At 41.3% G+C, this 24,780-nt stretch overlaps 1 protein-coding gene across 4 annotated transcripts in view; it reads left to right on the top strand.

Annotated features, from left to right (window-relative positions):
• LOC126259224 (protein GDAP2 homolog) overlaps window positions 1-24,780 on the top strand; it is a 1,081,164-nt gene that overhangs the window by 788,662 nt on the left and 267,722 nt on the right. For all 4 annotated transcript variants that reach the window (XM_049955836.1, XM_049955838.1, XM_049955837.1 and 1 more), the window contains one exon: window positions 18,321-18,516. In XM_049955836.1, the coding sequence (XP_049811793.1) occupies window positions 18,332-18,516 (185 nt within the window). In that variant the 5' untranslated portion in view covers window positions 18,321-18,331. The remainder of the gene's footprint in view (window positions 1-18,320; window positions 18,517-24,780) is intronic.

Raw genomic sequence — 24,780 nt, forward strand, 5'->3', positions numbered from 1 at the left:
CTTTCCTGGGCTGAAAACCGTAAATTTTCAATATTTTGTTACCCTTCAAGCGATAATAACTCAGATTATTCAATGGAAATGACAGGTAAAATCAAGTGAACTTTGAGGCTTAATTCCGTGCACACCAGGAAGTAACTCGTCGATCACAGAGTTGCCAAACATACGTTGCCTTGTTGCCAAATCTCAGTTACAGTACCAGCAGGAAGAAGACGAACCGATGTGATCCTACAGCGGTCTGGGAAGTGACCATAGCTGGTGTCTCCAAGTCGCGGCTGCTACGGCCTGGAATACGTAATGCGTCTGATTCGCTTTCTGTAACTAGGTTTAGGGACTGGAGCGTAGTTACTAATAATACTCAGAACTGACTGCAAACTGAGCATCATAAATCAGTAACTCTCATTGTTGTTTTTATATTTCTTTCGTAAGTGTACTCAAAACTAAGAAAGTCATTCACAGGCGTTTTCGTGCCTCGCCGATAGTTGAGCACAACATACAAATAAAAATAAAAAAGAATGTGTGTGTGTGTGTGTGTGTGTGAGAGAGAGAGAGAGAGAGAGAGAGAGATAAATAAAAAGCAATGAGAGAGAGTGTAAAAAATTGTTGTAAAGAAATTGAATCATGGTATTTAAAGAAATCTTTCATTAAAATGACACGTTCCACATCATTACGAAATGTCGTATTCATGATCTATGGAACAAGAGTTAATCTAATGTAATCTAATCTAATCTAATCTAATCACATCATATTGATGATTAGCCATGAAGAGTCATGAATTACCGAAATTTTGGCCAATACCAGTAACCAAATCTAAACTTGAAAATAAAAGACGACAATTTTTGTAATAAACCGTGACTCCTATCAAGACCCTTTCGTCCCTGTTATCTAACCACGAAAGATGTCTGATATACCTCCATTCTGAAGTAACAAAGTGTGCATGCATTTAAAGATGAAGTGCATGAAGTGAAGTTCTGTGACGGAGATACGAACCCAACACGTAATCCGATTGTTAACCAAGAAAAATCAAATGTTACGTATCGGTTTTTCTTACGAGCCGCTAGGTGTCTGAATCTAAAATGAGGATACAAACTTTTGTGCCTAAGCGACAATCGAACTGCACACCTACCGTGCATCCACGAATATAGCTTAAGTATCAGTTGCTTACTCATGAACAGTAAGATGTGTGCGTGTTTGACCAGAAATAACGACACCTGTTGCGATTGTTGGAAACACATGAACAGACATTGAAATTGCGCGTTAATTTTCACTAGCAGGTGGGTGTGCACTTGATAAAGCTAGAAATGAAATTATGAATATTTTTGTACTGGATCAGGTTTCAGACCCACATACTTACCTTTGGAGGAGACCTAGAGAAGATTGCAGTCTTGGGAAAAGGAACGAAATGACTGAACTATACTGTTCCGAGAGATTCAGATCCTCGAAAGAGGAGATACGAATTCGAATCACAGTCCAGCACCAAATTTTTAAACGTCTCTAGTTCAATCAAGTACAAGTAAAATAAGAGCCCTGTCCCTTTAAATGGCTATCGGTTCATCAAATAAAATAAAATTTTCTAATGTAAGTAAGCTTACTAGCGACTGTATTTCTGTTTACCATGACTTCCGCTGTGTCATTTCCCAACGTAAACCGGCTCTGCCCAGTTGGTAATGAAGGAACGTGATGTTTAATGCGGATTCTGGATTATAACGTCTTTCTCTTGAGGTTACCAGAGGTAAAATAAATCTGTTTGTGCCTCTTAAAAGTAAATGCCTGAACCCACGCATTGCACCTGTGATAGCTCGTTGTGGCCACATTACCCAGCCCCAAGAGTGTGCTATAACGGATGATGTGCTTAGCTTACAAAATTAGTCACGGTGGAAAAAATGCGAGTCTATTAAATGGTCAAGTAGAAGCAAGCTTCTGACGCAGAGATTATGCTATTCTCATGTCAGCAGGATGTAAAGACTCTTCTAGGCATCATAGGCTGGATGTGAAGCCATTTTGATTTTTCACAAATTCAGCAAATTTCTTAGTTCGAGAAAATCCACTGTGAAGTGTGAAGTTGCCGGATAATTCGATTATTACTGTTATTATTACTATCATTTTATTCATACCGCTGCTGGAACACGACCGTAGTCTTCAGGTAAACCGCGAGACCAGCTAATATGACGTCTGGCGACCGAAAGCACTTATCGACAAAATTTTTATCGCCCCTTTCCTCTCGGTGCTGAAGCTATGAGTGTAATTCAAGCGAATCTACAATATCATATTAGCTGGTCTCGCGTTTTACCTCAAGACTACGGTCGTAGTCAAGAGTAATGTACTAAGACTGGAGTCAAGACTTCCTCTGGGAAGTGCCGCAGTCTACATGTTGCTAGATCGAGCATATTGCCAGACATAGAATTCTGAGAGGAGCACGACTGTATTCTCCACCTTACGTGAACGACTCGGCGGTCAATTTTTTGGTCTGAGACTGTATCTACAACACATATTGCACGCTGAAGACCCAGAAGAATTTAAAAAAAAAGTAGTTTATGAGAGCAACGTTAACCATAGCGTTCGAAGTATTCATAGTATTGTATACGTGTGTGTAAACGCCTCCCAATGACCACTCAAGAAAGACAAGGATACACAGTCTAGCTCCAATATTATAAATACGCCTCAGTTTGTGGATGAACTCAGACTTAGGTTGATAATAATTGTGAAAATTTAGCATCACTGTACCCATTGGTGTTAAACTCGTTTTCAACCAATGATTCCCACAGCTACAGGGATACTACTTGTGATACCTCTTAGACAAAATACTTAAGCAGTGTTATCAGACGAAAAGATCAACCTGACACAAACTGTGGGAAGTTTGTTTTACAACCTTCGTACCTGGATATTCAGCTTTTTCCTATTTGAGATATCTGTGAACGTTGCTGCTTAAGACGATTTAAGCAGAAACTAAATTTCCTCAGCTTCGACAATGTTTAAAGAAATCGTCTTATTGGCACTAAATCGTGGTTTGTGAATTGTTTACCGGCCGTACTCTGCCGTATTTTACCGGTTGGAAGGCAAAAGCTTACTGACAAATTTCACACAGAAATTACTGTTACAGTGTACTTATGGAGCCAAATGAGTGAACTGCGTATTTTCCGGTGAGAAAGAGCACTGGCAAACAGTCTTCGCTACATTAGGTTATTTAAACTGGTGTCACTCTGAGCTAGAATTTATGGTCAGCGACTAAGTGTAAGGTCAACGTTTCGGATGCGAGTTTTGCGACTGTGAAATACTTTCCTACATTATAGAAGCGAATATTAAATTTGAACTAATATTGCGAAAATTTTGTACTTGGACAGCTTAGAATGAAAATACTTCTGTTTATTTCAAAGGGAAACAATAGATTTTCTAAAACACTGTCTGTCATACACAACTTGAAACAGGTCATGTCGACCAAATCATGTGGAAGAATTAACAGCAACGTATATCGGAAGGCAGTAAGAACTCTTGCCTTTTGGTTTGCCAGTACTCGATAGCCATTTCTAGGCGAAAGTAAATGAAGAAAGGCAGTGCGTTTTTGTTACCAAGTAACGTCTTCGTCAATTACTTTAGTTTTAAAGTAATCTACGAGTAATTTCTGGTGTTTGATATTAACATGAAAAGGATTCCGTAGACAGGGAAAGAACCTGTTCTTGGGAAACTACATCTATAGTGACCAAAAGGCATTAAATTATGTTCAAGCACTTGTGTTACAGCAGCGGTATGAATAAAATGATATTAATAATAACAGTAATAATCGAATTATCCGGTAACTTCACACTTCTCACTGTATGTGCAAATAGTCTTCTCAGTATCAGAACCCTTTACAAATCCGAATTGTGACTTGGATAATATTTTATTTGTGGTCAGATGGTTAAGCTGGCGACTGTATATTATCTTTTCTAGAATTTTTGAGAATTCGGGTAAAAGTGAAATTGGACGGAAGTTTGATGGCATTTATTTATCTCCTTTCTTACACAGAGACTTAATTTCAGCGTATTCCAACCATTCAGGAAATGTTCCACTGGTAAAATGCTGGTTACCCAAGTAATTTAAAATGTCACAAACTCCGTTCTCAGGCCACGAATGCCCGAAGGTACAGAATTTTGAAATTTTAAGTATTTTATGATGGACATTACTTCTATTGGTGTTGTGAGGGTCGTACTCATATCGTTGTAGTTATTTGTTGTGACTGTTCTGAAATATTCGATGACAGCATCTACTGAACCTGATAATCCCATCTTTTCAGTTCTGAAGTGCTTATTGAAAAGTTCATCAAAAGTGTACACATCTGTTACCCGTGTATCATTTACTGTTAATGCTATGTGCTCCTCTTCATAGTAAAATACATGTGTTGTCTCTCTCTCTCTCTCTCTCTCTCTCTCTCTCTCTCTCTCTCTCTCTCTCAAGTATTATTCTCATTGCAAACTGGACTTTTCATAATGCCAGTAATACTTTTTCTCTGTTGTTGCTTCTGTTCAGAACCATTAGCGTATAACAGGATGATATTTTAGGTATAAGAGCTTGAAGATTTGTGTTCAATTGTAGATCACTCTGCACACAAATCCCTAAAAATTTCACTTCAGTCACTTTTAAACTTTTTTTCTTTATTTTCAAGTAGTAGTCGTTTTGTTGCTTTTAACGGGACACTTAAGAAGAAGTCCATAGATATCATTTTCTCAGTGTTAATTGTAAACTTATTTTATTTCAGCATGAGCGACGTGTCTACTGATGACTGAAGGGCTTTCCTGTCCATTACGCAATGAAGGGGACGCGATTTCACTGTACGATAATCATATTAAATAAGATGCAGCGGGCACCTAGTATCACAGGCTGTTAATTCTTCATAAAGCGTCTTTTGACAGCTTTTACTTCTGGCGATCCGCGGTACATACTGGTCATCGTTCTTATACAACCCTTTATACAAATGCCAGGCGCTCCTCGGTTCCCATGCGTGATTTTTCTCCTATGATCGCCATCATTTACTTACCGCAGAGGCCGTTTCCCACAAGTGCTTTTGCGCTGTAATCACCATCATTTACCTACAGCATAGGCCCGTGACTTTCATAGAACTTTCTTTCATAGTGCTGGAATTTCGGCAAACAATAGGGTAGCTATTTCGTAGAGTACGGATCACTGTTTTCTCTTGCTGATTTGGGTTTTCTGCAATTACCTTAAAGAGCTTCATCGGACTGGCGGGATGTTTCCTATTAAAAGGTTGGAGACCGATCTCTTTCACCTCCTGGACACGAAAGTGTGTCCACTGTCTTATAATCACAGCCCTACCTCTCTCCGTTTCAACACTCCCGAGCCGGCCGGTGTGGCCGTGCGGTTCTAGGCGCTTCAGTCTGGAACCGCGTGACGCTACGGTCGCAGGTTCGAATCCTGCCTCGGACATGGATGTGTGTGATGTCCTTAGGTTAGTTAGGTTTAAGTAGTTCTAAGTTCTAGGGGACTGATGACCACAGATGTTAAGTCCCATAGTGCTCAGAGCCATTTGAACCATTTGAACCAACACTCCAGACGTTAATGCCTAATGAATACACTCTAAGAAAAAAAAAAGGTCACGCCACTAAGGAACTATCCGAATGAGACGAAACTCGGTTGAAGTAACGTATATTTATAGACAAACAAATGTTTACAATTTGAGAAAAATTGGATGATTTATTCAACAGATGCGTTGGTCACCTCTGTCCATAATGCAAGCAGTTATTCGACTTGCCATTGACTGATAAAGTTATTGGATGTCGTCCTAAGGTGTATCGTGCCAGATTCTGTCCAACTGGCGCGTTATATCGTCAAAATCCCGAAATGGTTGGACGGCCCTACCCATAAAATACCAAACCTTCTCAATTGGGGAAAGATCGTGAGATCTTGTTGGCCAAGAATGGGTTTGGCAAGCACGAAGACAAGCTGTAGAAACTCTCGCCTGTCATCGGGGCTCAATTCGAAGCGGGACCATGACTGAAAACAAATGTACTCCAATGAATAGGATTCCAGGCCGAGGACGTGTCTGGAGGCGCACCTGACAGCGGTGGGACGCCAACCTGATAGTCGTCCGCCGTATGGCCCGACATCCAGGATTGAAGATCTGGTGTGCCATTTCTTTTCTTTTGTTGTCATCCGCGGCCTCCTGAAGTACAGCGGTGCGTCGACAGTATTCAACGCCCCGATTTGTTGCTGTTCATGGCAAGACATCCTGGGATTACATTTCAGCAAGGTGATACCCGCCCGCACACGGCAAGAGTTTATACTGCTTGTCTTCATACTCGCCAAACCCTATCTTGGCTAGCAAGGTCGCCGGATCTCTCCCCAATTGGGAAAGTTTGGAGCATTGTGGGTAGCGTCCTCCAACCATCTCGGGATTATGATGATTTCACGCACCAGTTGGACAGAATTGGGCACGATATCCCTGAGCAGGACATCCAACAACTCTATCAATGAGTGCCAAGTCGAATAACTGTTTGTCTCAGGTGTACCAACACGTTATTGACGTGCCCAATTTGTAAACCTCTCACTCTTGAATAAATCGTCCAATTTTTCTGAAACTGTAATCATTTGTTTTTCTGTACATGCACATAACATCTACCGATTTCTGTCCCATTCGAGTAATTCCTTCGTGGTGCTTCGTTCTTTTGTTCTCAGAGTGTATTTTCTTTTGTCATTAGCCCTTGCGTTTTCTCTTCAGAAGTAACACGTCGCTATGATTGACATCTTCTCGTCATCGTAAAAAGACAGTAGGAAAAATAAACATCAAATCTTATAAATTCCTTTCTTTAAACTGTCTCTGTACATGTGGTTCCGTTCATGTATCCACATGGCAAAAAGGATATTGTGCATCATAAACTTACGTCATAAATGAAATAAACGTGTCTGGATGCGGCAGGAAGAACCGAAAGCAGATTAAAATCCATGGCTATCCAGATTCTATTCTTCAGTGATCTCAATTTACTGTGCTAGGCATTCATTTACTCCCTTGCATTATGGATCATGATTAGCTTGCACTCGACTACCTTTATCTTGTCGTACAGTAGCGGTCACAAATCATGAGTAGTTTCGTCCTGCAGTGAAGCACTTAACTTAGTTCAGTCAGCTATATTACGCGTGGATCTATTCAGCTGACAATTTACTCTAAAATCAGGAGACGTGATGGCGCAAGCCAAAGGAGGCGCTCGAACTCATCAATATATTCAAGAAACCACAACTGGGTAGAGATAGCAATTACATTTGGAAATACGGCGTCTTACCAGGCAACAACGTCTGTACCAGAAGCTGCAGCTGGTCCCATAAAATGACCACGTAATAAACCATATAACACGTCAGCCTCAGTTGCAAATAGACACCAATCTTTACCTAGGTTTCATCCAAGATAATTTGGCTTTCTTCAGAAGCTATTGACACTAAACTGTTGCATACCAAAGTTTGGCCATGTCAAGTATAAAACTATAGCACCGTAGTACCCAGTCATAAATCTACATTACTTGGGCTGAAGAGACACAGCAGGCCCCACTGCGCGGACGAGGTCGGTAGGCCGCGAGAGCTGCGCCGGGACTAATCGCAGCGCGCAGCTGGGTACCGAGCACCGCTAATGGTCATGCGCATTTGTCATAACCAAACTCTGGCATGCAATACTTTAGTGTCAATAGCTTCTGAAGAAGGTCAAATTATTTTGGCTGAAACCTAGGTAAGGATTGGTGTCTATTTGCAACTGAGGCTGACTTGTTATATGTTTAATTATCACAGTTGCTGACGGGGCTGCACGATGTTAAAAATTCTTGACCACGTAATACTTTGCCGCAATTCTTTGTATAACTGAAGAGTGCGGACAGGACCAAAATATTCGATAAAACAGCGGCCTTAGTACATCTGAGGCCAACCGTATGACGAAGTCGGTACGATTCATAAGAGTCCTTGTGGGTCCGTTACAAATATCAAATTTCTCGCATCTAACAAGGCATAGGATCACTAATTGAGCAACGTTACTTGCGCTTCACTCCCTGTCACTCTTCCGTTAGGTTCCGTGGTATCAATACTCTTTTTGTGGAGTAATAATTCTTTCTTCATAGAGTGAAAGATCTGAAGATTTACCATTTTGTCAGAGACAATCAGTAAGTACTGCACGAATTAGACCAGCGGTAGTACGTAGGTTTATTAAGCCGTAGATCTCTATTACAACGATGTTGTTTGTGATATCAGAAAACTGTTTTTCAACAAAGTTATTACGTTTTGATGTCAAGATGTGCCCTCAGTTCTTTTTTTGACCTCCACGATCTCTGAGCAGCGAGTTTCTTCCATCACTTCTCTCCATTGATGATATCTTGGTACGTGTTTTGTGCTTTTAAAACAACTACATCAACTAACCGAGCTCCTGTTTCATGTTCCCGTTGAAAACCATAATTTTGACTCGCCTCTTCTTCTGGAAGAGCTCCACAAAGGAATGCGTAATTCACCATCTGCTGTATACAGATTGACGTTTCTCACTGCAATAATAGTAGTTGCTACGTCGCTTGGGTAATCTTGTGTCCTCGCCTCTAGACAGTTCCATGTTCGGGAAAAAACATGCGGTCACTCATTTGTTTTAGTTTGATAGTCATTTGTAAATGATAAAATATAAACTGTATGATATATGCACGAGGGGCGTTCAATAACAGTTCGACATATTTATTTTCTGAAAGCAGGTTGGTTTTATTCAGGGTTCCTATAAACCATGCAGGGTGGCCCATTGATCGTGACCGGGTCAAATATCTCAGGAAATAAGCGTCAAACGAAAAAACTACAAAGAACGAAACTCGTCTAAAACTTCCTGGCAGATTAAAACTGTGTGCCGGTTCGAGACTCGAACTCGGGACCTTTGGTAGAGCACTTGCCCGAGAAAGGCAAAGGTGCCGAGTTCGAGTCTCGGTCCGGCACACAGTTGTAATCTGCCAGGAAGTTTCATATCAGCGCACACTCCGCTGCAGAGTGGAAATCTCATTCTGGAAACTCGTCTAGTTTGAGGGGGGGAAACCAGATGGCGCTATGGTTGGCCCGCTAGATGGCGCTGCCATAGGTCAAACGGATATCAACTGCGTTTTTTTAAGTAGGAACCCCCATTTTTATTACATGTTCTTGTAGTACGTAAAGAAATATGAATGTTTTAGTTGGACCACTTTTTTCGCTTTGTGATAGATGGCGCTGTAATAGTCACAAACATATGGCTTACAATTTTAGACGAACTGTTGGTAACAGGTAGGTTTTTTAAATTAAAATACAGAACGTACGTACGTTAGAGCATTTTATTTCGGCTGTTCCAATGTGATACATGTACCTTTGTGAACTTATCATTTCTGAGAACGCATGCTGTTACAGCGTGATTACCTGTAAATACCACATTAATGCAATAAATGCTCAAAATGATGTCGATCAACCTCAATGCATTTGGCAATACGTGTAACGACATTCCTCTCAACCGCGAGTAGATTGCATTCCGTAATGTTCGCACATCCATTGACAATGCGCTGACGCATATTGCCAGGCGTTGTCAGTGGATGACGATAGAAAATATCCTTCAACTATCCCCACAGAAAGAAATCCGGGGACGTCAGATCCGCTAAACGTGCGGGCCATGGTATGGTGCTTCGACGACCAATCCACCTGTCATGAAATATGCTATTCAGTAGATAGTACATAGAAATATGGTACGGGTGCAATCGATGTTGATGTAGCATTCTCAACACCGACGTTTTTGAGACACCCTATTCTCGCGTAATTTGTCTGTTACTGATGTGCGGATTAGCTGCGACATCAGCTAAAACACCTACTTGGGCATCATCATCATTTGTTGCAGTTTGTGGTTGACGTTTCACACGTGGCTGAACACTTCCTGTTTCCTTAAATAACGTAACTATCCGGCGAACGGTCCGGACACTTGGATGATGTCGTCCAGGATACCGAGCAGCGTACATAGCACATGCCCGTTGGGCATTTTGATCACGGTAGCCATACATCAACAGGATATCGACCTTTTCTGCAATTGGTAAAGGGTCAATTTTAACACGGGTAGTGTATCACGAAGCAAATACCGTCCGCACTGATGGAATGTTACGTGATACCACGTACTTATACGTTTGTGACTATTACAGCGCCATATATCACAAAGCGAAAAAAGTGGTCCAACTAAAATATTCATATTTCTGTACGTACTACACGAATATGTAATAAAAAATAGGGGTTCCTATTTTAAAAAACGCAGTTGATATCCGTTTGACCTATGGCAGCGCCATTTAGCGGGCCAACCACAGCGCCATCTGGTTTCCCCCTTCAAGCTAGACGAGTTTCATTCTTTGAGTTTTTTCGTTTGATGTTTATTTCGTGAGATATTTGGCCCAGTCACTATCAATGGATCACCCTGTATATCCTTCAACATATTGCTGAAATTGAGTTAAGTACTTTCACCAGATCTATGAGTCCCAGACGAAGTCATAATTCCTGCTTATTGATTCATGCTCCACTCCTAAAGCGTACTTGTTCTGTTGCTTGATTAAAACTCAGTGCTACTTCTATGTGGTTGCTAATATTATTTGTGATTATTTTGTGCCTTACGGATAAAAATCTAATAGGTCTATAGTTTTTCGTGCCCGTCGGTATTCATGTATTTTAAAATTATGATACGCATTCCGTATTGCTCAAATACTCCCACGCCCTGTTCACATCGGATCCCGCCGCCGCAAATGACGTCACGCCCGTTGTTTTGTTTTGTGTGCGCAGCTGTCTGTCTGTGGACTTGCTTAAGGCACAAGGTCGGTCATTGTCAATGTTTCTTTTCGTTTCTTTTTTTATTCCTTGTAATGTAGATGTATGTAGAGATTAGTCTGTTTCGTAACACCATTCCTCTTAATTGTGTAGATTTCCAGTTTCTAGCAGCTATAATTACTTACGTGTGTATAAATTTATCAACACTAGGTTATCTTATTCCTTCAGAAACTCTTACAAACGCTGTCTTCTATGCAAACTACACGCTTTTTCATGATATTATTTTCACTTTGTTCGAATAGAAGCATTTCAAAAGAAATTCTGAAAATAATTATTGGCAAACAGTTGTTCAACGTGAGATACCCGGATGTTACGGAGAGGGTGTTCTACTGTAATCACTAAATTCGTTCTCCGAAAAAATATGCAGCATACACACATCTCCTGAATTTTATTTTAATTTTCTTTTTAAATTTCAGACGACGTGATCTCTTCTGTTCAGCTTCAAATCCACTGTTCGCACCTTTAGCTAAACTGACAGCATAAGAATTTTTGCCGTTACGCTAAAAATAGTTCACAACAGCAAATGTAATACATCGTAGGGAAGCTCACAGATGCAATTTGAGATCCTCATATTGAAGAGTCAGTTTATTTCAATAGAGGAATAGAAATTTCATTTTTACTCCGTGCAGTAGTACTTCCGATGAGTCGAGAAGTTCAGTGTCTTATGGATGTATTTTACGTTGCCGCCGAGACTCGATTAAGTATGATTCTGAAACGTCACGTGATTTACGAGGCTATGTTAATGAGCATGGTAAATTTCTATGGTGTTATAGGGAATAGTAGAGGGCAGCATGACAATAGCTAAGTGAGAACCTTGTTATGATCTTGTTCGAGTTTTCGAACATATCAAAGAGCAGGTATTTGTGTTGTAAGCTGCCATAGAAGATCGTTCACGTCTCGCATAAATGGAGGCGTATAAACTTAAGTAAACGTGGAGTGTGTGTGTGTGTGTGTGTGTGTGTGTGTGTGTGTTCTGGGGTGGGGGGGAGTACCTAAGAGTTTTTATAACCGCTTCTACATTGTCTGTTCACCACTTACGTGCCCTGCCTCTCTGCCTTATTCCACTGGACCTCCAGTCATGAACTTACTTTGTCGTGCTTTCAGCATCCGCCGAAGAAAGTATCCAAACCGGAAGACTCTCATACATTTTGTTGATCTTGCAATGTCAGCTCCTTGTATAAAACGGTCCGGCTCAGCATTTATGCTAGATCTCTAAATGCATCTAATATGGAGAAACTCCCATAGGCTTACATAACAACAATGATGCGATATGCTACGTAGTCGTAATCTTTACAAATCGAAGCATCGATCGAATGTGGTGGTCACGTTCATTGGCCGCCAACTACCCAGCAAACAAAGGCATTGTGAAATGGATGACAGTACGATTGTATAAGACATTTACTATTGAGATGTGATGTGGAAAGTGCACATAAAATGTCGGTAAATTTTTTTAAATCTTACATTTTACTGATATTCGATTATTTTCTATCTAACAGATGTAAATGCTGCTCGTTTTCAACGGTAACTTTCATTTGATGCACACCTCTCAGACCTCTCGAAACTGGCTACCTCTGCAAAACTGGACGCGAGTTTGGTTCAAATGGCTCTGAGCACTATGGGACTTAACTTCTGAGGTCATCAGACCCCTAGAACTTAGAACTACTTATACCTAACTAACCTAAGGACATCACACACATCCATGCCCGAGGCAGGATTCGAACCTGCTGCTGTTGCGGTCGCGCGGTTGCAGACTGTAGTGCCTAAAACCGCTCGGCCACTCTGGCCGGCGACGCGAGTTTATACGAACCTGTATCGTCAACATCGCGCATATTATCGTACCATCAATTATTTCCTGTTCGTAGGTGAACAAACTGCATAAACCTATCTCTCAGTTCTATGTAGACCTATAAGGCCACAAGAGGATAAACCTCTCGAAATCTCTAATTTCAATCAAACCCGACTTTTATTTGCTGACATTCTATAGTAAGATACCTAGGTTCTCATGAAGATTCTAAGCTCTAGCTTGCTATACAAAAAATTGTTTAAAAGTTGCAACAAATTTCTTACATACTCGTGTGAAGACAGGAGAACCCAGTGTCAAAAGTGGTAGTTTCGAAAAATGAGAACTGGTCTGATAATTTCACGTTACTTACTTTCTTACCTTGGTTATGAATACAAGCACAGTGAATGTTTTGCTTAATTTAAGAAGTCTTCGTAAACTTTGTACAGGCCAACAGTGGCTAAATGCCCTTTGTTATGGCTACACCTGCATCTACATCCATACTCTGCAAATCAGTGTGAACGCCGTGGCAGAGTGTACATCTCATTGTTCCAGTTATTAGGGTTTATTCCCGTTCCATTCACGTCTGGAGCGCAGGGAAGATGTTTGCTTAAAAGCCTCTGTAATTAATTTGGTCTTCTCACGATCCCTATGTCAGCGATACGGAGAATCATCATTTAAAGCCGGTTCTTGAAACTTTGTGGAAGTAGGCTTTCTCGGGATAGTTTCCGTCTGTCTTCAAGGGTCTTCCAGGTCAGATTCTTCAGCATCTCTGTGACACTCTCTCGCAGGTCAAACAAACCCGTGACCATTCTTGCTGCCCGTCTCTGTATACGTTCAGTATACGCCGTTAGTCCTATTTGGTATAGATCCCACATACTTGAGTAGTGTTCTAGAATGGGTTGCACGAGTGATCTGTAAGAAATCTCCTTTGTAGACTGGTTGCATTTCCCCAGTATTCTACCAATAAACTGAAGGCTACCACCTGCTTTATCCACGACCGAGCCTATGTGGTCATTCGAGTCCATATCCCTACGAAGTGTTAAATTCAATTATTTGTATGAGCTGGCCGATTCCAGCTGTCAATCATTGATATTAGAGTCATAGGATACGACGTTTTTTCGTTTTGTGAAGTGCACAGTTCTACATTTCTGAATATTTAAAGCAATTTGCCAACCTTGGCACCACTTTGAAGTCTCATTACGTCCGACTGAATATTTGTGCAGCTTCGTTCAGACTGCCTTCTTTGTAGATAACTGTATCATCTACAAAAAGTCTAATGTTACTATTAACATTGTCCGCAAGGTCATTATGTACAACATGAACAGCAAGGGACCCAACAGACTTCCCTTGGTTACCCCCGATGTTACTTCTACATCTGACGAAGACTCTCCATCTTGAATAACATGGTGCGTCCTCTCTACGAGAAAATCCTCAATCCAGCGACATTTTTCGCTTGATACCCCTGTGATCGTACTTTGGACAGTAAGCGTAGATGTGGTACTGAGTTCAAATGGTTCAAATGGCTCTGAGCACTATGGGACTCAACTGCTGTGGTCATAAGTCCCCTAGAACTTAGAACTACTTAAACCTAACTAACCTAAGGACAGCACACAACACCCAGCCATCACGAGGCAGAGAAAATCCCTGGCCCCGCCGGGAATCGAACCCGGGAACCCGGGCGTGGGAAGCGAGAACGCTACCGCGGTACTGAGTCAAATGCTTTTCGTAAATCAGGAAGTACTGCCTTGATCCAGAGGTTTCAGTATTTTATGTGAGAAAAGTGCGAGTTTGGTTTCGCATGATAGGTATTTTTGGAAACCATGCTGGTTGGCATGGAGATGGTCCTTCTGATCCAGATACCGCGTTATGTTTGAGCTCAAAAGTTCAAATGTGTGTGAAATCTTATGGGACTTAACTGCTAAGGTCATCAGTCCCTAAGCTTACACACTGATTATGATGATGATGATGATGATGATGATGATGAAGTCGTCTCATACTCCGTGACGGAGCGTAGGGGAACGATGCGGGACACCCGCACCGCCGTACTAGGCAAGGTCCTAGCGGAGGTGGTTTGCCATTGCCTTCCTCCGACCGTAATGGGGATGAATGATGATGATGATGATGAGGAAGACACAACAACTTAACCTAAATTATCCTAAGGACAAACATACACACCCATGCCCGAGGGAGGACTCGAACCTCCGCCGGGACCAGCCGCACAGTCCATGACTGCATCGCCCTAGACCGCTCGGCTAATCCCGCGCGGCGTTTGAGCTCCGAATATGTTCTAAGATTGTACAACAATCTATGCCAGGGATATTAGGTGGTAGTTTTATGGATCACATCTACTACCCCTTTTATAAACGGGTGTGACCTGTGCTTTCTTCCAACTTCTGGTCATTGTCTTTTGTTCGAGGGATCTAGATGGACTATATAGTTAATAGAGGGCCTAACTTACCCCCAAATTCTGTATAGCATCTGTCAAGGATTCGATCGGTCCATGTAGCTATACTCAGTTTTAACCAGCTGTTTTTCAACACCACTGACACAAATACTTATTTCGCTCATCATTTCGGTGATACGAGGATTAAACTGCAGCAATTCTCCTGGCTTTTACTTTTCTCAAAACGGAGTTAAGCATTTCATCCTTTGCTTTGCTACCCTCAACTTCAGTTGCTGTCTCATTCGCGAGTGATTGGACATTAACTTTGGTGCCAGTAACAGCCTTTACATACGACCAGAATTGCTTTGGGTTTCGTGAAAGATCATTTCACAAAACTACGTCACACCAAGATCAAACAAATAAATTAAAAAAAATAGAGATCCCATGTTATGATAATGTAGACTAAACTTAGACTATCTCTTCTACTTGCATTACAGTTTCAGAATGTACAGAGTGCACCTTTCTGTGGCGTGGTGCATAACAACACAGACTCATTGCCGCCAAATCATGTGGAAACACCATTACTCTGAGCCGCGTTATCGCGTCCTAAAGCAAGTAAAAATAAACGTGCTGCTCAGTTTATCGTAGAAAGACCTACTTTAAGATGGTCTCTATCTCTTTATTGACTTTATCGACCATCGAGACTTTAATCACTTTTTACACAACAGTTTATTTACTTTGTGATGCTGAAAGGTTTTCTATAATTACACTGTATACCATTTTTAAACATTTATATTGATTTTAGGATAGTCTTGGTACATATTGTATTGTGTCCTATGTTTACTGTTAAACACACATTTCAGCCTCGTGAAAACATTTTAATTAATGGCTGAGAGTGTGCCATTTTAAACTGTTCAATCTGTGATGGACACTTACATTATCTTCACACTAGCGTCCTCTACTATCTATAACTCTTCTCGCGTAACTATTGGACGCCCTCATGCGTTCGCTAAAGCTTGTTCATGTACTTCCGTGAATAAAGCGTTCGACATTGTTACTTCTGTCACAAAACTCCTAATGATCTGATGATTTCAGAAAGCCGAAATCGGTAACGATGTGAGTTATATCATGGAGTTTGATCAAGACAGAGAATTATTAATAAAATGCCAAGTATGATAGCTGACGTTTATATAGATTTAATATCTTACACTGGAGGTGTAAAGCTCAGACCCCCAACAAGCCACCCCTTTTTGGTTTCTCTGGTTTCCTTAACTGGTGCAAGGTGTAAAAGAGAGGGCCAATTTCCTCCCCCACTACCTTACAATCTGAGCTTGAGCTCTCTCCGTCATGACCGCGTTAAATCTAATCTTATCCTGTTGTTTTCTTGTTTATTTGGTGCGTTGAATTTATTCATATTTGGACAGCAGTTGCTTTCTTTTTCACAGAGAATTCCCTTTCAATTCCAAAACAAGCTTTTCTGCGTGTTGATTCTGGTGACCAGGGCCGGTTCGATAACATTTTTCCATATAAGCGACGTATCATCTCGCCCAGTCCCCTTTTGCTTCGACATTTTCACTGGTGTCAGTTTTCTCTACTAATTGTGATACGCACTGTATAGAAATTCTAAGATCAGGTTAGCTTCCATTCAGAAAGCTGTTGCACTCAGCGACTCTTATATTGACTTGTAAATAATGAATTTCAGCTATAAGTCGTCCGTTTTAAATTTTATTGGCAGATCTAGATTTCAACAAGAAAATAGCCATTCTCAATGCACTATCATTTTTGATCAATGCATGTAATGCCTATTTGTCGGGCTTCATCCACAGTTCATTGAATGAACAACAATTTTCTCAGTTCCACACTCCACGTCGCCTCTACTGGAACGCCACCTGACCTAAAAACACATGCAATTGATAGTTTCCTGCTGTGAAAGTTGGAACGTCCTTAAAATGTGGTACAACTTACGAGACGTAACTTTTGTCGTGATTGTACTTTATTATGCCACTTTGCTTCCACCATTACTCCCTCGTGGCTGTATTTCGGAACACGAGCATTCTGTTGCAATTATCGTGGAATAATCGCTGCTGTACTCCATTCGCTTTCAGTGTATACATTTTATTACTGAAAAAAGTAAAACAGTGGTTGGCAGATAGACTTCCGCAGCTTCTGGAACAACAAGAACAACCACTTGTGTTTCATTTTCTGCAGCAGTGTGTGTGTGTGTGTGTGTGTGTGTGCGCGCGCGCAATATTTGCAAACCAGTGATGTATTCCACACTATTAGAAGATTTTTGGATGAATAAATAAATAAACTTAATAACCCGCAAGGTTAGCCGAGAGCGCTAATGCGCTGCTTCCTTGGACTCAGGTAGGCGCTTAGGCCCTGGATCGAATCCGCCCGGCGAATTAACGACGAGGGCCAATGTGCCGGCCACTCTGGATGTGTTTTTTAGGTGGTTTTCCACATCCCACTAGGTGAATACTGGGCAACACGTACACACTATTTCACGATTTCCACTAGACGCAGACAGCTGGGGTACACTGATTCCGTCCAGGGGTGGGTGGGTTTCGGGCTGGCGGCAAGGAAGGGCATCTGGCCACCCCGTCAAACTAACCTTGCCATATCCGATTGTAACCACGCCGACCCTGCGAAAACTGCTGAAAAAGGCGTAAGCAAAAGAAAGAAAGAAACTTCATACATAACCAAATCAGCGAGGCGTAGAAACTTCGTGATTTGTGAGACCAAGCACTGTATACATTGTGGGTTATGTGCGGGAAATAGCCCCCGAGCGTGATGTGACAGCTGTTAAACTAGAAATTAGTTATCCAAAACGCTAATATCAATGAATACAATAAAATTCTAAAATTTTGGAAGAGTGGTGTGTCTGCAGATGATATTTACATTCCAGCTGTTGGTTATTTTGCCGTAGCAGACGACATTTTCTTCTCCGAGTGTTGTTTCTTTTATAAATGTTATTGTGGGACTTGATTTATCCTTGTGCGAAGTCTATTTTCTGATCCAGTATCTGGGTTTCGTCTTCCTTGTGTATAACTCTTGTCTCAGTGCTAATACCGTAACCTGCTCTATAACATTGATACCCACCAATATGATTGCAATTTACTTCATATTGAAAGCTGTGCAACTACGTAGAATTTGTGGCGTCCTGTGTGAACAGTAGCTCACGGTCACACTACAGAAAGCCACAGCTGTGGCGTCACATTAGTTGCGTGTGTGAACCCGGCTTAAGTTTCGCAACATAGTGTCTCCGGGTAACTATGCTTTACGGTAGTTTCATGGGTTATCGGACGAGCAGTTCAGTTGTGATGTGAGATGGTTTTGTTGCAGCAACGAGTTTGATGAGGCTGACGATGGACCCCCTGGAGCAGGCGGGCGAGTGGCTGCGAGGCGACTCGCTGCCGCGCTGGAGCAGCACGCAGCCCATGCAGCGCCTGCTCGACTACAGCGCCTCTGGCGAGCTGCGCAAGCATTCCACCAGCCCCTTCCCGTACAGCCCCGAAGTCAACCAAAGGGTGGTGCTCTGGTGAGTGGCCGCGCCAGTGCACCGACATTTGCTAACTGCCTGTTAACCATTTAATTTTCCTTCATTTATTAATTTATTATTTGTACATTACTGTTACGATCGAATGTGAAGGTAAGCCATTGCGCAAGGCTTAAAATTTGATATGTATGACTATAGTCCGATTAAAATTAGTTGATAACTGACATCTCTCACTTGTCGCTCGGTTACAGTCGACACACAAACACGGCGGGTCGCTTCACAAATCCTGTTAATGTGTAACGTGGAACATTGTTGGAAGCGACCGCCGCGAGGTATGACGGAAATGCGAGATGCTCTGTCGACAGCTGATGTTAAGTGACCGATGACTGAACTGTGGCAGACGACGTGTTTTGTAGCCCTGAATTTAAACTCATCGGTGATCAACAACTTGCGGCACAAATGAAATCACAATCGCTTTGTTCACGTCATTTAAGGCTAAACTCTACGAGCAAACTCAAGACAGATGAATTTCATAGTACGTTTGTTTGCGTAGCCATCTTCTGCAGCAGAATTTCAATTTTAGCAGAAGCAGCAAACTAATTTATCGCCGTCATTGGTTACCTGAAACTCTCCTCACACTGGCTTCACGAGATGCCACGCTACCAACCGATGAGCAGTCCTGGATGGCACTTGGTTGATTATAGGCGACACAGTTTTCAAACGAAAAAAAAAGAATGACAGGAATAAAAATAAATAAAAAAGCCTATATGATGATGAAAATGACATGGCAAAGTACTAGAAATAAAAAAAAAGACTGCATTTAATTTAATAAAAATGACAATTGGAATGTTTTGATTAGATTTATAAAAATAAATTATTTCGGTGAATTTGACGAGATTCGGATCTTTGACCTTACACTTCTCAAGTTTATATCCTAACCACTACGCTATACCATTACACTAGAGAAGGTTGTTGTATTTGTGACTCTAGTGTCCCAATCTCAATGGTAAACCGTTCTCTCTGATTATAATAACCATGTAAATGACGCTGAATCGTGTCTTGTGCGGAACGATCCAACAGTGTCTGGTTATTGATATGAATCAAGTGTGTTTATTTTACTCGCACCGTTTTGTGTGGTTTTTTTTATATGTGTGATGAAATATGAAATAAAAGGGCCAGATCCACGATTCGGGATTCAAACACATCAAGAAAGAATGCCGGACAAGTAATTGGAAGTGAACCAATTGTTGTGAGAGTTTGGCAACAATGAACAGTTCAAGCATGATGAACGCACTTATTGTAGAAAACCACCTACAGCACGTGAAGTGTCGACTGTCAAGTAATTTTAATTGGACTACAATTTTGCCCACACGATGTGAACAACGTCAGATGTTCATTGTCCTGGTGGCAATGGGACCGATGAAATCGCTGTTTGGTCCACTACCCCTAATCAACCAACCAACCTGGTGGCAATGCGTTAGAGCTTTCATGCACTGTCGTGCATCATTGTCAGTACAAAAGGTGGTTGTACCACATTTTATTTTTTAGGGAATTGAATTATAAATTAAATAAAAACTTTCCTCCTGATTTTATATTACTATATTTACATGATCTCTCGTAACTGTATTTCGTAAGCAGATTTCCCAATAGCTATTCTGCTTGGTCGTGTAAAAATCTAATAATGTTTCTGGAAATGCAGTTCTAACTGCCGGATTTCCTCTTTCACAATCGCTTTTTGCTTCCATGCTAATCATGGAGGATATCTCCATGGTGCCAATGCTTGACAGTTTAGGAAAAGTGTCTGGATTGTCAGGTAGTCTTGTTATTAAAATTTTTCGGATGATCTGGACAGAGTCACTTTTTGTACAGCAGAGGAGAAGTAGAAATAAAGTGTGTATCAAAAAGAATATACTATCATGAAGTATTAAGTTGTCAAAATTATTGATAGCTACGCCACAGCTCGGTTACTGAAGAAACGAATATATTATCTACTTTACATGCATTGCCGCTAGATATGGTTGTTTCTGTTTGCTTGATTACTGTCATATGTTTTAAAGTGGTTTCGTGTTCTTGAGTTTGTGAAGTGTTACTCTTTGATTAAACTGCAACGACATTTAAAGATTTAAGTACCAAACTGATCCGCCAAATGGATGGAACATTTACAAATGATAGCGACAGTTTGTAGAAACGGGAAATGTATATGAAGGAAGGAGCCCTGGCCGCTCTCCTGTTTTTCAAAAAATGGCTCTGAGCGCTATGGGACTCAACTGCTGAGGTCATTAGTCCCCTAGAACTTAGAACTAGTTAAACCTAACTAACCTAAGGACATCACAAACATCCATGCCCGAGGCAGGATTCGAACCTGCGACCGTAGCGGTCTTGCGGTTCCAGACTGCAGCGCCTTTAACCGCACGGCCACTTCGGCCGGCGCTCTCCTGTTTTTGATGATTGTTACACAAATTCATGCCGCTTTCCAATGTAGCCCTACAAAATCAACTCGTTATGCCATTCGGAAGTTACAGCTGCCTCCAACAAAAATTGGGAGTGTTTCGTGACGTTCTCTGGTTATGAAACCATACAAGTTGCAGCTATTACAGTCTCTCTGTCATGATGATAAATGCAAAGTTTCACATTTTCTGACAAACTTCAGAACGCTACTGACTGATAACACTTTCACACAACACATAATGTTCAGTGATGCAGTGACTTTCCACCTTAGTGAAAAAGTAAACAAACACAATGCTTGATTTATACAGAACCCACGTGCATACATTGAACATGTATGAGATTCACTCAATGTCACGATGTTTTTGCGATATCTCACTCATCGGTGTAAGGCCCATTCTTCTGTGTTGGAAATACAGTTAATGGTCAGCAGTATCTTGCTATGTTACAAAACTGTTTGTTTCCGAGGCTGAATTAGAACAATATAATTTCCCAACAATATGGGGCACCCCCTCACTGGAGTCGCCAAGTGCATGAATATCTGAATGAAACTATTGAGTTGCTGGATTGGTCATCAAACAGCTGGTGACAGCGACTCTCATCTAGCCTACAAAGTCACCGGATTTGATGCCCTGTGACTTCTTTCTGTGGGGTTTCATTATGGACAACATTTATGCACCAAATCATCACAGAACCTAGAAGAATTGAAAAACTGGATCCGTACTGCCATAACGTCAGTGACGATGGACGTGCTTACTTGAGTACGGCATGAATTTGAGTATCGATGTGATTTTGTTCATGTCCCTGGTGGAGAACATATTGAACATCTGTAATCTAAACTCGAAAGATTCATAAATATGTGTCCCAAATTTTATAGTTGCATGTCTTACAGTTTAATAAATATGTGCATTCAAATTATATATACCCGGCAGGTTAGCCAATGGCACTAACGCACTGTTTCCTGGACTCAGATAGGCATGCTGGCCCCAGATCGAATCTGCCCAGCAGATTAACGATAAGGGCCAGTGTGCTGGCCATCCTGAATGTGGTTTTTAGGTGGTTTTCCACATCCCAATAGGTGAATAGCAGGCTGATCCCCATGTCGAGCCTTGGTTACATGACTCACAGACATTTGAAAACGTTCACACTATTCCATGGCTTACACTACGAGGTGCGGCTAGAAAAAAACCGGACTGATGCTGGAAAAAACATTTATTTACAATTATTTACAATTTCATGTTATCTCCTTCAATGTACTCTCCTCCTCGGTCTCTACACCGCTCCATACGAAATTTCCACTGTTCATAGCAATGCTGCAGATCATTTTCGGTAAGTCCATACATTACTTCCGTCGCTTTTTCTTTTACTGCTTCAACAGTCTCAAATCTAGTTCCTTTCAAAGCTGACTTGACTTTAGGGAAAAGAAAAAAGTCACAGGGGGCCAAATCAGGTGAGTAGGGTGGATGATCTAAGATGGGAATGTTATGTTTTGCCAAAAACGTCTTCACTGACAACGCACTGTGAGCTGGGGCATTGTCTTGGTGAAGGATCCATGACTTTTTTCTCCACAAATCGTTCCGTTTTCTCCGTACTCGCTCACGTAGGGTAGCCAGGACGCTAATGTAGTAATGCTGATTCACTGTTTGTCCCTCTGGTACCCAATCAATGTGCACAATCCCTTTGATGTCAAAAAAAAAAAAACAATCATCATTGCCTTGAATTTCGATTTTGACATTCGTGCTTTTTTTTGTCGTGGAGAACCAGGAGTTTTCCAATGCATCGATTGGCGTTTAGTTTCGGGATCGTAAATAAAAAACCACGATTCATCGCAAGTAATAACATTTTGTAAGAAGGTGGGATCACTTTCAATGTTTTCCAGGATGTCAGAACAAATCATTCTTCGGCGTTCCTTCTGTTCAATTGTGAGACACTTTGGAACCATTTTTGAACACACTTTGTTCATGTTGAAACTTTCATGAAGAATCTGCCTAACACTTTCCTTGTCAACTCCTGTTAACTCAGACACTGCTCTGATTGTTAAACGGCGATCTTGTCGAACAAGTTTACCGATTTTTTCAATGTTTGCATCAGTTTTTGCTGACAATGGTCTGCCAGTGCGAGTGTCATCACTGGTGTCTTCGCGGCCATCTTTAAATCGTTTAAACCACTCAAACACTTGTGTTCGCGATAAACAATCATCGCCGTACACTTGTTGTAACATTACAAACGTTTCACTTGCAGATTTTCCTAGTTTGAAACAAAATTTGATGTTAACACGCTGTTCTTTCTGTACACTCAACATTTTCCGACGCACAGACAAAACGTCAACTACTTAAAACAGACGCCACGGGCAGACTGAGTGCAGGAGGCAGATGAAACTCGAGCAGTAGGCGGAGCGAGAGTCACGTGACAGGCCACGCGACTTTCAGCCTTATTGCATTCGTTTTATTGTTTCACCAGTACTAGTCCTGTTTTTTTCTAGCCACACCTCGTATATGCAGACACCTGGTGTACACTAATTCTGTCCCGGTGGGTACGGAGTGACAACAGGAAGGGCATCCGGCCAACCCCTCGTTGAAGTTGGATGAAGGCCCGTGATGATGATGATGATGATGATGATGATTCAAATTGTATATATTCTTTTTGAAATCCCCTGTATTATATTGAGCATGAAGCTGTCTACCTCAGTATTTAATTGAAGAGAAACAGGCACTGTGCTGACTAATTCAGAAATTGGAACAGCTGATTTTTGTGGGCCATTTGTATAAAACAACTGATGTTCAGATACCCAATGCTTGACCAATCTAGCAAAATCACTTCATGTCTTAATTTGTAATCAGAACAGTGAAAAGATGGTTCCAGAAATTTGGCTTTCATCTTTTGGAAGTTATGTCTTCTATAAACATAAACGAGATGGAGATGGAAATTATACTTTATATTTCCCTCTGTACAGGCATACTTTTGGGCCTGGTTAATTTTATTCCAATATCTTCAAAACTGTAATCGTTGGTGGCGACTGTTAGAGGAGCTCCTTGATACAAAGGAGGACACCAGGAATGCAGGGATACCTCTCCTGTGAGGTATCTGGCAGTTAGAACCAACCAGGTAATGGCAACCTAACAGACTTGGAGTGTTTCCTCAGAAACTGATCGTAAGACAGATATAGCTTTTTGGAGGGATGTCATTTAGGAAGGAAATTCGAAATATTGCCTAACTGTCACTTTGCTATTTTCTTCCTATGGCCAAGGTTTTAAATGGGACCCAGCAAGGTTACCATGCCTCACTCAGCCTTCACCAGGCCAGTGCTAGAATATGCAGCCCCAGTCTAGGTGGCTCACTGCACAAAAACACAGCAAGTATGTGCGACTGACAGAAGAACTCTATGAATCGCATAAAAAATTGCCAACAAGACAAATGTAATCACAGTTTATGAACAAGCACAAGTAGGCCAAAGACTGTGTTAAACTTAACTTCATGAATTGTACCAAACAGGCTAAGATGCAATACACTTTCCACAGAAGAGATGAAGAAACAACTTCACAAAGCAAATTTTCCACCTTAGGCCCTATAGATAAACTCTTCCATCTCAGACAGTAATAGCAGCAGTACACATAAAAGATCCAAAAAGTGAAGACATAAGGGTGCTACATTAAGATTCACAAATCCTATAGCATCTAATCCCAGAGGAGATAAATGAAGGAAACAATAGTAAAAAAAACACTGAAGGACATTAAACAAGCCTGTAATTTGTCCTACCTCTTGATTTTATCTTCATTGCTTCCGAAAATCATTTCTAGGCTGTGCCACCCAAGTAAAGGTGTACATTTGTCGAACACAGTTCATCATCCCACATGTTGTATT

Source organism: Schistocerca nitens, chromosome 5, assembly GCF_023898315.1.
Source record: "Schistocerca nitens isolate TAMUIC-IGC-003100 chromosome 5, iqSchNite1.1, whole genome shotgun sequence".
Lineage (NCBI taxonomy): Eukaryota > Metazoa > Arthropoda > Insecta > Orthoptera > Acrididae > Schistocerca > Schistocerca nitens.